Genomic DNA, 12,076 nt, shown 5'->3' on the forward strand with positions numbered 1-12,076 from the left:
TTTTTCGTCCTTAGCGCTTCTTTTTGTAGCGCCGGCCCTGCTGCTCAACAGGAAAAGCAGCAGTGGCCGGCAATGGGAGCTGGCGCTGGCATGCAGGGCGGGCCTCGAGGAAAAGAGAAAAGAGGGAAAACAGATGGAAGGATGGGGAGAGAAAGAGGGAAGACGCTGGATGGAAGGGTAGGGAGAAAGAGGTGACACTGGACGGAAGGATGCAGAAAGAAAGAGGGGAGAGAAAGAAGAGAGCTGCTGGATGGAAAAGGGGAGTAGTGAAAGACTGGAGAATAAGAGGAAGGGGCATGGGGAGAACAAGGGTGAGAAAAAGATGAAAAGCCATAAGTAGATGAAGGAAATTAAAGAATGGACAGTAAGAATGAATTAAATCAGGACAGAGAGAGAGGCAGAAAAATATTGAAGAAAGCAAAGAAAAAGGAGAGAAAATGCCAAATGGCCAGGAAAACCTGGCAGAAGAGTTAAGCGAATACAAAGGAAAGCAGAATCTAGAGACTGGGAGCGACACAATGAGAAAAAGTAAATGGCCATACAAGAAAGGTAAAAAAAATAATTTTATTTTTAATTTAGGATAAAGTAATATGGTACCTGTGTTAATGAAGTTTCAAAGACCAATACTTCCTTCCTTAGGTCAGGCCAGGATACCGTAACAGCATTATACTGACCTGAGGCAGGAGGTTTTGGCCTCTGAAAGCTCACTGAAAAGGATTAGGCTATTAAATAAATTGTCTGAAATCTGATGCACTGAAAAGCAGCATTTTACCCTGTGTGACAAATGCATCTGAGTGTGACTACATTTTGCTGGGGGGGGGGGGGGGGGGGGGGGTACAGAGAAAATTTTGTGCCCACCCACTTTGGGTTCAGGCCCACCCAAAATTGGCAGTCTGGCTACGCCACTGGTCCAGGTGTGGAGTGAGTAGTCACATGTATTAAATGATTGGGAAAAGAACCAGCCTTTCAAACATTTCCTGAGGTACAGAGTCAAGTTCAGCACACACAAACACCCCCCGCTGGGAGGGAGTTCAGAACGTGGGTACTCTGCCGAGGTGGTTATCACATTCAATTTCTTTTGTTGAGGATACTGATGGCGATACTCCGAGAGGACCTTAGAGCAAGGTTTGACGAATCCCAGACCCCAGGTTGCCATGGCGCCTAGAAACTAAACCCCAATTTCTTACCCCAAGATTTTTTTTTCTGCTGCAGAAAAACATGCTTCGTCCTTCTCCAAACTAAATTTTTATGATGCTGAAGCATTTGTTGACCCCTGTTGAAACATGGCCAAATCGGGTCAATGTTTAAATCTGTTTGTGGCAACCTTGAGAATCTGCTCCTTCTCTGGACTACCTCTGCTTTGTGTTGCTGCCAAACTCGGTGGGAAATTTTGAAACACGTTTCTTCTACAAATCAGTAAGGCGAGGGGAATTCAGGGGCAGGCTCCAAGAGAAAGAGTGAGGGCTAGATGCACAAAGCTTACAGGGTCAGCAACACGCTTTTTTTGAACACACCAGCTGGCTCAACGAACACGGTATTCAGTGGGCAAAGCAGGCTTTTTACCATTTGTGACAGCGGACAATGGGGTCGTATGGTAATATATGTAAAATGAGCCAATTAGTATTTAAAATGCGCATTCCAGGCAATGCACAAGACCCAACCCCTACCTTTAATGTTGAAATTCTTGTGGAAGGTCAGGAGCTGTGGCGAGGATCTGGTCCTCTGGTGCCCAGATTTGTGGAGGTGGATTTGGTTCTCCTGCCCAAAGGGAAAGCACAACTCTAAATCCATCTCCTGCCCACATTTTCAAGATTCAACTGGAGCCTAATACACAAAAGCCCTTGACTCCTCTTAACAGATTTCAGGTTAACATATACCATATCCAACAGACATTTGGTGCTACAGCCCCAAACCCACTGAAGTGAGATCAAGGAGCAGGTGGCTGCTTATGGTGGTATTTTCCAGAACAATGGAAATCCCCCTCAAAAAGGTTCGCTCCTGCCTTTATTAAAATTTTGTTTTGCTTGCACCTTTGTAGCTGCCGATTATTGTCGGTGTTTGAAGCTGAAAAGCTGCCGGGGAGGGGCTGCTTGCTTGCTTCAGCACGTGGCGACAAAATCCCCGGGAGAAGCAGCTAAGCACAGCAGCCAGTCGCTATGCCCACGGCTGCAGGGAAAAGATCAGGGGCTTCTCACTACACACGGCTTTCATCCATGTAGCTTGTATGTGTGTAATGAAACTGTCCTGGGTGTGCGCATAGCGGCCATACTTACTGATTGATTTTGACTGCTATGTGCATGCCCTAGTGCTTTCCCTACCCGAGCTGCATGGGTCCATGCAACTCATTTGCATGTGATTACTTTTGAGAATCACCCGCTATTTCCACCTCAGTAATTTTTACCGGTGTGGAAATAGCATGTGGTTCTTTCCGTGGCCTTTTGTGCATTGGGCACCCTGGTGATATGTGAAACAAAGAGACCATTTTTCCTCTTTTGCTTCCCTTATCTAGTAGTTGTCACACAGCTGACACTACGCTTCCAGGAGGGATGTGGAGCGGTACCTTAAGGAACTGATTTACTAAGCTTTCAGACACAGAATGGGGAAAGAACCTTAGGAAACTGGTTTCTAAAGAAGTTACTGCTGATCTCAGAGGGGGATTTCCCTCCCCACTCAAACTTCGCAGAGGACAAATGTTGGGTGTGTGGTGAACGGGAAATGAAAGAGGTTTCTTCCACTCGCTCCAACATTTTGGGGCTGGCTCCTAGAGTCGATAAAACGTTAGTCAAGGCCAGCCTTACAGGCCTCAAAATGTCTGTACAAGGCTATTTCTTTACGTACTCTAACCCAGTTTGTCTGAGGACCTCTAAAGTAAAAAAAAGAGAGTTTTTTTTTTTTATTCAATCATTTTTATTAATTTGGATATAACAATAAAAAAGGAAATTAAGTACCATTGACTTAATAACAGTTTAACAAGTTAGAACATGTACACTGACTTATAGAAAAATTATGGACAGTGTTTACATCATCTCTAGAATCCCTGATGCTGTTACATTACAGGTAATTTATAACTATAGGAGTAAACATATTATTAAATGTTAGAGGTGGAGATAAGAAATTATACATATATATGTAATTAGTACCCATTTATATTTGCATAGATTATAATAATTAATATTAACTGGATGAGTAATTGAGTATAGGAGACCAGGTTTTATTAAATGCTACAAGGGAACCGCATTTCTCAGCAGCAGCTTTTTCATATTTAGTGTAAAGACATACTGTATTCCACCACATATCATAAGATAACTTCGTAAAGTCCTTCCAGTTTTGACATATCAGTTTTAAAGCAACTTGAATCAATATACGAAGTAATTTAGCTATGTGTGGTTGTAGTATCGTGTCTAAACCAAATTCTCCCGGGATTATGATTTTGTATGTTAATGAGATCTTAAAATCTAGAATTTGAGAAATAGTTTCCTCTATACGAGACCAATACTCATCCAGTATATGGCAATGGTAAATTAAATGGTCTAATGTGCCTACATGGTTGTTACAAGACCAACATCTATTTGAAATTTCTTTAGATATTTTGGAAAGTTTGTAAGGTGTCCACATAGCTCTATGCAAGATGTAGAATGATGATTTTGAAGATTTATATAATAATGTCCAGATTTTTTCCCATTGTTCTTCAGTAATTTGAGAATTGAGTTCTTTGTTCCAAATGTTTTGTAAAGCTGAAAGATAATGAGAAGAGTGATCTTGTAAGATTTTGTACCATGTTGATGCCGTTTTTTTTCCCATTAGCCAACTGATGGCATAATGTTAAACAACTTGGAGTTTCATCCTTTAATGAGTTAAAGGCTTTCGACCGCGTAGAATGGCAATATATGTTTCATACCTTAAAGTGGTTTGGTTTCACACAAAACGCTATTAATTTGATAAAAGTACTCTATACCTGTCCATCTAACAAATTGTTTATTAATGGTCAATATTCACCTCCCTTCCAAGAGGTACAAGACAAGGATGTCCCCTCTCCCCATTACTATTTAATATCGCCCTGGAACCTTTACTTTTAAGTATCTTACAGTCAGAACATATTAAAGGTGTAGAATTGGGAAATATATCAGCCAAACTTTCTGCATATGCCGACGATGTATTAATATATACAACTCCTTCATCTATACCTCACATCCTAGATGTAATTAACAACTATTCACGAATATCTGGATACAAACTAAATCCCACTAAAACAGAAATATTACCACTAAACATGGCCTCTAGGTCATACCAATTTACTATGACCCATTTTAAATGGTCTCCCACGTGCCTGAACTATCTGGGTGTATTATTTGGTTCTAATATTAATGAAACTATCAACCTCAACTCTACATACCTTTTGAATTGTGTGACGGAGATGTCAAATAAGTGGTCCCCACTTAAACTATCTTGGTGGGGAAGATTAGACACCATAAAAATGATGATAGCACCGAAAGTGAATTATATTTTAAGTATGTTACCGGTCATGTTAAATGCCAGTACATATAAAAATATGGAAAAAATATTGTCAAAATTTTTATGGTCTAAAAAAAAAAAAAAAAAAAAAAAAAGAGAGTTTTAAGTTTGTACCTGTGCAGTTATCCACTGCAGGTTTTGCAGGAAGGGTACAATGGTTTCACTGCTTCTAGCCCTTTATCAGTCATGCTGCAGAATCTGAATTACTTGGAACTGGTGCAAAGTCTTGCTTTGGCCAATGTACAGGATGGTGTTACACCTACATAAGAACATAAACATTGCCATACTGGGACACACTGAAGCTCCATCAAGGCCATTATCCTGTTTCCAGCTGTGGCCAATCCAGGTCACAAGTGCCTGGCAAGATCCCAGAACAATAGAACAGATTTTATGCTGTAGAAACAGTTTTCAAAAGTTGTTTATCAATAGAAATCAAACAAAATAAAACATGGAAAAAGAAAATAAGATGATACCTTTAGCTTTCAAAGGTTGCCCTTCTTCCTCAGATCGGAAATAAGCAAATGTGCTAGCTGACAGTGTATATAAGTGAAAGCATTCAAGCATTACTATGACAGTCTGACAGGGTGGGAGGATGGGGGTGGGTAGGAGGTATGCATGGGGACATCAAAGCATATCATTGATATTCTAACAGGATGGGTGTAGATAGGTGAGGGGTGGGGTGATCAACAGAGACATACAGCTTTATGGTTTATAATGGGCTAGGAACCCCAGATCCTTGTTAAGTCCTTTCTGTTGGGTGTTAAAATATTCAATCATTCTGACTTCAAAGGTCTTACGTTCTTGTATTCTCACTGTGAAATCACTGGTACAGTGTCCTGGTTCTGTGAAGTGCTGTCCCACCGTGGTGGGGGCCCTACTGGCTGTATTGTTCATGTGATGTCTATGTAAATTGAATCTTGTCTTAAGCATCTGGCCTGTTTCTCCAATATAGCATCCTTCGTTACATTTTTTACATTGTTTGAATTTGCAGGACAAAATAAGTGATCAGTCTTAGCAGTATCCCAAGATTCCTGACCTGTGATTTTAGGGGGTGTTCATGCTTCCCATTTTGAAATCAGGTTCCTGCCCACTTGTGTTAGGAACCCACAAATTTTTGGATTGTAAGCCCTCGAGTCAGGGGCCTGAGTAGCCATACCGTGTGTCCAGGGCAGACGAGAGGGAGGGCGGGGGGCCCTGTGCCGGGGTCAGGCCATCGGCGCTGCAGTCCCCGGTCTCACCTTCCTGTCTCCTCGGCTCCGGGCCCCCTTCATTCAAAGTGGCAGTTGCAGATCGCGTCTCTTCTGGCCTTCCCTCCCTGTGTCCCTCCGTCTCATGTAACTTCCAGTTTCCGTGAGGGCGGGAGGGAAGGCCAGAAGAGACTCGAGCTGCGACTGCCGCTTTGAATGAAGGGGGCCCGGAGCCGTGGAGGCAGGCAGGTGAGACCGCGGACAGCAGTGGCGGGGGGGGGGGAGCAGCCTTGCCCCGGGCCCAGCCTAGTCTCTCGGCGGCCCTGACTGGGTCAGATCAATGGTCCATCTAGCCCAGTATCCTGTTTTCCAAACAGTGGCCAAGGCAGGTCACAAGTACCTGGCAGAAACCCAAATCTTGGCAACGCTCCATAGTACGAATCCCAGGGCAAGCAGTTGCTTCCCATGTCTACCTCAATAGCAGACTATGGGCTTTTCCTCCAGGAATTTGTTCTAACTTTTTTTGAACCCAGATACGCTAACCGCTGTTACTACATCCTCCGGCAAAGAGTTCCAGAGCTTAACTATTCGTTGAGTGAAAAAATATTTCCTCCTATTTGTTTTAAAAGTATATCCATGTAACTTCAAGTGTCCCCTAGTCTTTGCACTTCTGGAACCAGTGTTGAAAAGCAAATAACTAAATTTAAACCCTCTGAACAATGCGCAGTCTCTGAAATGTCCTCATCCTAGTGAAGAATTACAGAATACGTTTCACAAAAACAGAGTATTGAGATATATAGATAGTCAGCCAGCCAGCTGCAGTCAACATTATTCCTGGATATTCAATGCCAGTCCCTATCTGGGCACCAGCATTGAAAAAGCCTGCTTTATGCGGCCAGATCTCTTTTATGTGGTTAACCATATAACACTGCATAAAGACTGGACCACATAAAAAAAAACAGTTCCATTTGGCTTCTTAACTGAGGTGGTTAAGTGGCAATATTCTGCCCCCAGACCACCCACAGAACAGCCAGTGCTCAGGTTAGTAGTCTGTGGTGATCTCCAGTGGCATTACCCGGTTAAATGGATAGCCCTGCCCAAACTGTTTAACCAGCCACTGTATTTATTCCATTATGAAACCAACATGCAAAAAAAAAAAAAAAAAACCCCATTCCAACCCACTGTTGTCTGAAGTCATCAAGATTATTCATTCTATTAAAGCTGATGCTTTAATTAAACTTGAGTACAGTGTGCTCACATTTCCCATAAGATGCTAGACCAGCACCAGTGTTACCAGATGGAAAACATTTGTCACGCCCAAAGCCACACAGTCAATTTGCATGTGAATGACATTAATAAATATTAATGAGGCCATTTGCATACAAATGGCGTCATTAAGCCCGCCTCCATGGGGCTTCCACTGGCTGCGGCAAAACCAGCCAACCCGCGGCGGAAAAAAAACCACCAGCGGGGCTTAAAAAAGCTGCCCAAAATCCCGCAACCCGCATGCGGCATGAAAAAGCCGCAGCGGCTCATGGAAAGGAGCCCAATTGGGCAAGAAACCCGCAGTCCTGGCAACACTGACCAGCACTTCAATCTTTGTGCCCTTGATCCCAATTCACATGGCCGCAAAAAGCATGCGATCCCCAGGCAATGCAGAACGACATCCTATGGAATGCCTGCCTAGGTCATGACCCCAAATGCAGGTTTCACAACCCACAATTTGGGGAGCTCTTTGCTAAGACAGGCACCAAACTGCCATAGCCCCTTTCAGTACCCAAAAGCTGACCAAGAAGATAAACACTGCAACTAATAGCAAACCCATCCTGTAGTACCTCTTTAAGGAGTGCCCTACCCCAGCTCTGAATTTCACTTGCTGCAGAGACTCATTTGTACTCCAGGGTTTCAGCACGAGGAAGAAATGAAACGTTAACCAAAATAAAAATAGAGCAACACTTTATTGGACCGACTTGATAAATTCTTTCACTACATTCTCCACCTCAAGACAGAACAGAATAAGCAAAAAGTGACACTACTTTATTCAAAGCTGGAGCAGGTGGCGGGGCTGTGTTTCAACAGTGGTCCGCCAGAGGTTATGGTTTGCTGTGAATGCAGACACAGCGTGCATAAATGAGACAAGGATTATACATTAATAAAAAAAAAAATCCAAACACCCACAGTTCTGCTCATCAGCATTTCAAGAATCCCCCACTAATGCTTAACATAAAAGACAGGGAGCAAAATAATTCTGTTTTTTCAATAGCAGAGAAAATATTACTATTATAATGCACTGCAGCGCTGTGTAAGAGCCAAGTATTACATTTTTTTTCCATTTACTTCAAGGTTACATTACCAATACCATACACAGTAATAGACAGATAAATTAAGAATTTAACCCATTACAGAGATGCCAAGTTACCCAGCTCCAGGCTGGACACTTGTTGGCTAGTCCTTGAACTTACATTCCAAAGCAGTGTGGGATTTTGTAGTACCTGATCCTACCCCATTGAAAATCACTACTGAAGTCCCATAATGCACTAGGCTGGGATGACTGGAAATCTAGGACTGTCTCAAGATCCCCAACCTGGAACTGGGTAACTTGGCATTACTGCTGTTAAAACTGCCACCAGTAAAATTAAGACTGGCAGCACATTTACCAATATGAATGGAAATATTAAAATGTGTTTAGTCCCTATTCTTACATCAATGCCATGACCAAAGCCTAATCTAGGACAAGCACTATGCAGCCTGGCCTGTGTGTAACACAGTCAACCCAACTGTACTACAGCATGAGTTGCACAGATGAACCATACCCTGAAGCAGGGGCGTAGCTACGTGGGGCCACAGGGACATGGGCCCCCATAGATTTGGCCATGCCCCCCACCGTCAACCCCTTCAAACCCCCCCTCCTCCCCTGCCACCACCGTCAGGTACCTTTGCTGGCGGGGGTCCCCAAGCCCCGCCAGCCAAAGTCCTCTTCTCCGGCGCAGCCGCGTTGCTGATCTGCAAGGGCAGGCTTCTGTTTCTGCGAATCTGACGTCCTGCAGTGCAGGACGTCAGACTCACAAGAAGCCTGCCCTTGCAGATCAGCAACGTGGCCTTGCCAGAGAAGAGGACTTTGGCTGGCGGGGCTTGGGGACCCCCGCCAGCAAGGGTACCCAACGGCGGCACCAGGGGGGGGCTAAAATGTGCCCTCTCACCTCGACTTCTGGACCCCCCTCCCATCGAAGTCTGGCTACGCTCCTGCCCTGAAGGCCACTCAGAACAACAATCTGCTAACCACTATGGACATCAATAACAGAGCTTCAATAAGACATGGCAAGGAAAAACACTGTTCTCATATCTACTAATTTAAATAGCCAACCCCGTAGGGTAGTCAGATTTAAAACAGAAGTTCTAACCATAAATGTATGTTTACTCTAGTCTGAATAAACCAACAGCTGTAGCACAGGCACACAATTAAGCATTTTGGGCCACTGATTTTGCAGCTCAGATCATTACCAACCTCCCTTTTGATTCTTTGTGGGTTTTGTTTTTTTTTACTTAATGACTGAAAAGAGATTACAGATTAATTTCCTACCCTGATGAAACAAAACCACCAAGAGAATACAGTAGGGGCATGAGCCACACAACTTAATTTTTTTTTTTTTTTTTTTTTTTGGGGGGGGGGGGGGGGGGTTGTTTTTAATTGGGCTGCTTTCAGAGTAAAAATTTTACACCAATGCAAATGCCACATTGAAAGAGCAACTCTAAATAAAGAGCGAACTGATAATTTAAAAGTTATTCTGGTGCACATAGATAGAAGCCACGACTTGTAACCTAGTAAGTCGGTTTATTAAGAAAGACAAGTCTTTTACGTTACACATTAGTAATGATTTTTGTTTGAAATTAACTCTACCAAACAAGAACGGCCATCTGAGCGAAAGCAAGATGCACCATAGATAAAACTGGATGTTTCCGTGCTAAAATCATGGACTTATCAATACAACATAATGTCAGGATCGATGTATAGAGGGGGGGGGGGAGGTAGGGGACACAGTAATCCCTGCCTCTCCTACTAAAATGCACATTTTTACTCCCAGTGGAAAAAGGCTACAGAAAATGCGCGTGCATCCCTAAGCCAAGCTTTTTTCGGTATAGACATGTTTCTCTTCCCTACAACATAGAAATTACATTAATAGAAACATGCCAGTGAGTTTTAGAAAGCGCTGCAGCAGGTTGCAGTTAAACTCGTTAATGCTTTCCAAATTGGATACCCTAAGAAGGAGGGAGCTCATTAGCAAGAGCGAAAACAGGAGGCGAAATCCGTTTCAGGTGTCAGCCCTGCAGAGTTCGGTTTTATAGAAAGTGACAAGCCTGTTCAAATACCTCCCACAAAACCCTGCCAACCAGCAAGTTACTGCTTGCAAAAGCATCCCAGTCCCAAAAAAATACAGACAAGAAAAATCCTTGACGTTCCTGAAACTATTTGTGCAATTCCTTCACAAACACCACTAGGGAAAGCAGATTCACCCAGATGCGGTCTATGTACATCAGCTTTGCTAGGAGAGAGATAGGTTCTTTCAGTCCTAAAGCATGCACAAGATCCAGGTCACCCAAACCACCTCAGTCCCCCCCCCCCCCTCTGCTTCTTCTGCTACAATGAACCACCTAGAATCTCCCAGGTTAGCTCAGCATCTCCTCCAGTCCCGCACCTGATCTGTCCATTATATCGACTGATTTGCACCCACCTGGCAGTGACGCTTTGGCCATGTCCCGGTCACTTTGCTCTCTCGATTTACCACTCCGGCAGACGCTCCTCTCCCTGCTCAGGAGCAGCAGGTATCTCCCCGTTTTAAGCCGATTGCTGGTTGAGATTTCATAGCAAAGAAGGCATTTCCCCCCCTTTTGTCTATTTATTTAGTTGGGCTGCCTCTAGTGGCTCGTACAGGGTTGGAATGAGTCAGGCTGCAGAACTGTGAAAGAGGGCAGACCCTACTTGGGTAGAGAGCTGGACCCTCTCTTAAAGGGGCCGCAACCACTCTCCCAAGTGCTGGAGAGCGAAAACACCTGACGCTGGTTCCTCGATTCGCTTTTCGCCCCGTCGGCTGTCAGCAGCTGCTTTCAGGGCTGTGATTAACATCCCCCGCAGGATCTGGGTGTAACTTTTGATCCGTCCCCTCCGCTTCTCTGGAGGGTGGGTGGCAATACTCCCCCACCTCCCTGCACTAGCCAAGAGGCTTTGCTATCTCCTCCCCTGCCTTGGAGAGAGCGCCAGTAATCGTCGCAGTCCTGCTCCAGAGCTAGACGCAAGGCTGCCGGCATCACCCGCACTTAGGTTATTTCAGAGCAGCCATAAAGTTGCTGGGGGACAAGGAGAACCGGGGAGGGGTGTTAACTCCTAATATTTTGTAACTCGCTTCCTCTCGACTTTCAGCATAAGATTAACGCACATACCGGTAGACTTCACACTTCACAGTCGCATTTTTACTCATCGCATCTGTTTTTCTACCTTCTCTTAATGGCGCTGGAGCCCCCACCGTTGTCAGATCCCAGCCGCCTTAGGCGATGTTAAGGAACATTACTGCGGATTCTAATTTTTTTTTAAAGCACGCAAATTGACGCATAGCGCCCAGAGTTCCAGACAGAATGCACGTGCAAATTAATAGAATAGCTGTGTGTTGATTGGACTCAGCGGCAGTGAATTCTTGGCTGTAATTGGAGTTCATTGGTGCGGTCACCACTTTGCAGTTTCGCCTGCAGCTGCCCTTAATGGCTGTTCTAGAACCTTGGCATGTAAATTCAAGGGGGGGGGGGCATCTTCAAAAGGGGCGTGGATGTGAATAGCATGCCTAAGTTACAAAATAGCTGCGTTTCCGCGTGTATTTACACCAGTCTTTGAGCTGGTAAGTGGTTACCCTAGTAACTGGGGGGCCCTAAGTTTATTTGTTGTTACATTTGTACCCTGCGCTTTCCCACTCATGGCAGGCTCAATGCAGCTTACATGGGGCAATGGAGGGTTAAGTGACTTGCCCAGAGTCACAAGGAGCAGCCTGTGCCGGGAATTGAACTCAGTTCCTCAGGACCAAAGTCCACCACCCTAACCACTAGGCCACTCCTCCACTCTAGCAAGGTACAGCCTCCAAAACTGAACACAATACTCCAAGTGGAGGAGTAGCCTAGTGCATTGGCCTGAGAATGTGGGGAATTTCAGCTCCTTGTGACTCTGGACAAGTCACTTAGCCCTCCATTACCCTAGGTACAAAAAAAGTACCTATATGTAAAGTGCTTTGATTGTAACCACAGAAAGCTGATATATCAAGTCCCATCCCCTTTCCCTTGTCATCTGGAACTCCATAGGGGCTTTTCCTCATGAACCACTGCTTTTACTCAACAGA

General features: G+C 44.4%; 1 protein-coding gene across 1 annotated transcript in view; it reads right to left on the reverse strand.

The window, feature by feature from the left end:
- The window catches only part of PITPNM3 (PITPNM family member 3), a 724,998-nt gene extending 713,760 nt beyond the window's left edge, over nucleotides 1-11,238 (reverse strand). The window contains exon 1 of the mRNA XM_030185997.1: nucleotides 10,430-11,238. Coding sequence (XP_030041857.1) covers nucleotides 10,430-10,451 — 22 coding nt within the window. The 5' untranslated portion in view covers nucleotides 10,452-11,238. The remainder of the gene's footprint in view (nucleotides 1-10,429) is intronic.
- Between the last annotated feature and the right edge of the window lie 838 nt (nucleotides 11,239-12,076).

Source organism: Microcaecilia unicolor, chromosome 13 (genome assembly GCF_901765095.1).
Source record: "Microcaecilia unicolor chromosome 13, aMicUni1.1, whole genome shotgun sequence".
Lineage (NCBI taxonomy): Eukaryota > Metazoa > Chordata > Amphibia > Gymnophiona > Siphonopidae > Microcaecilia > Microcaecilia unicolor.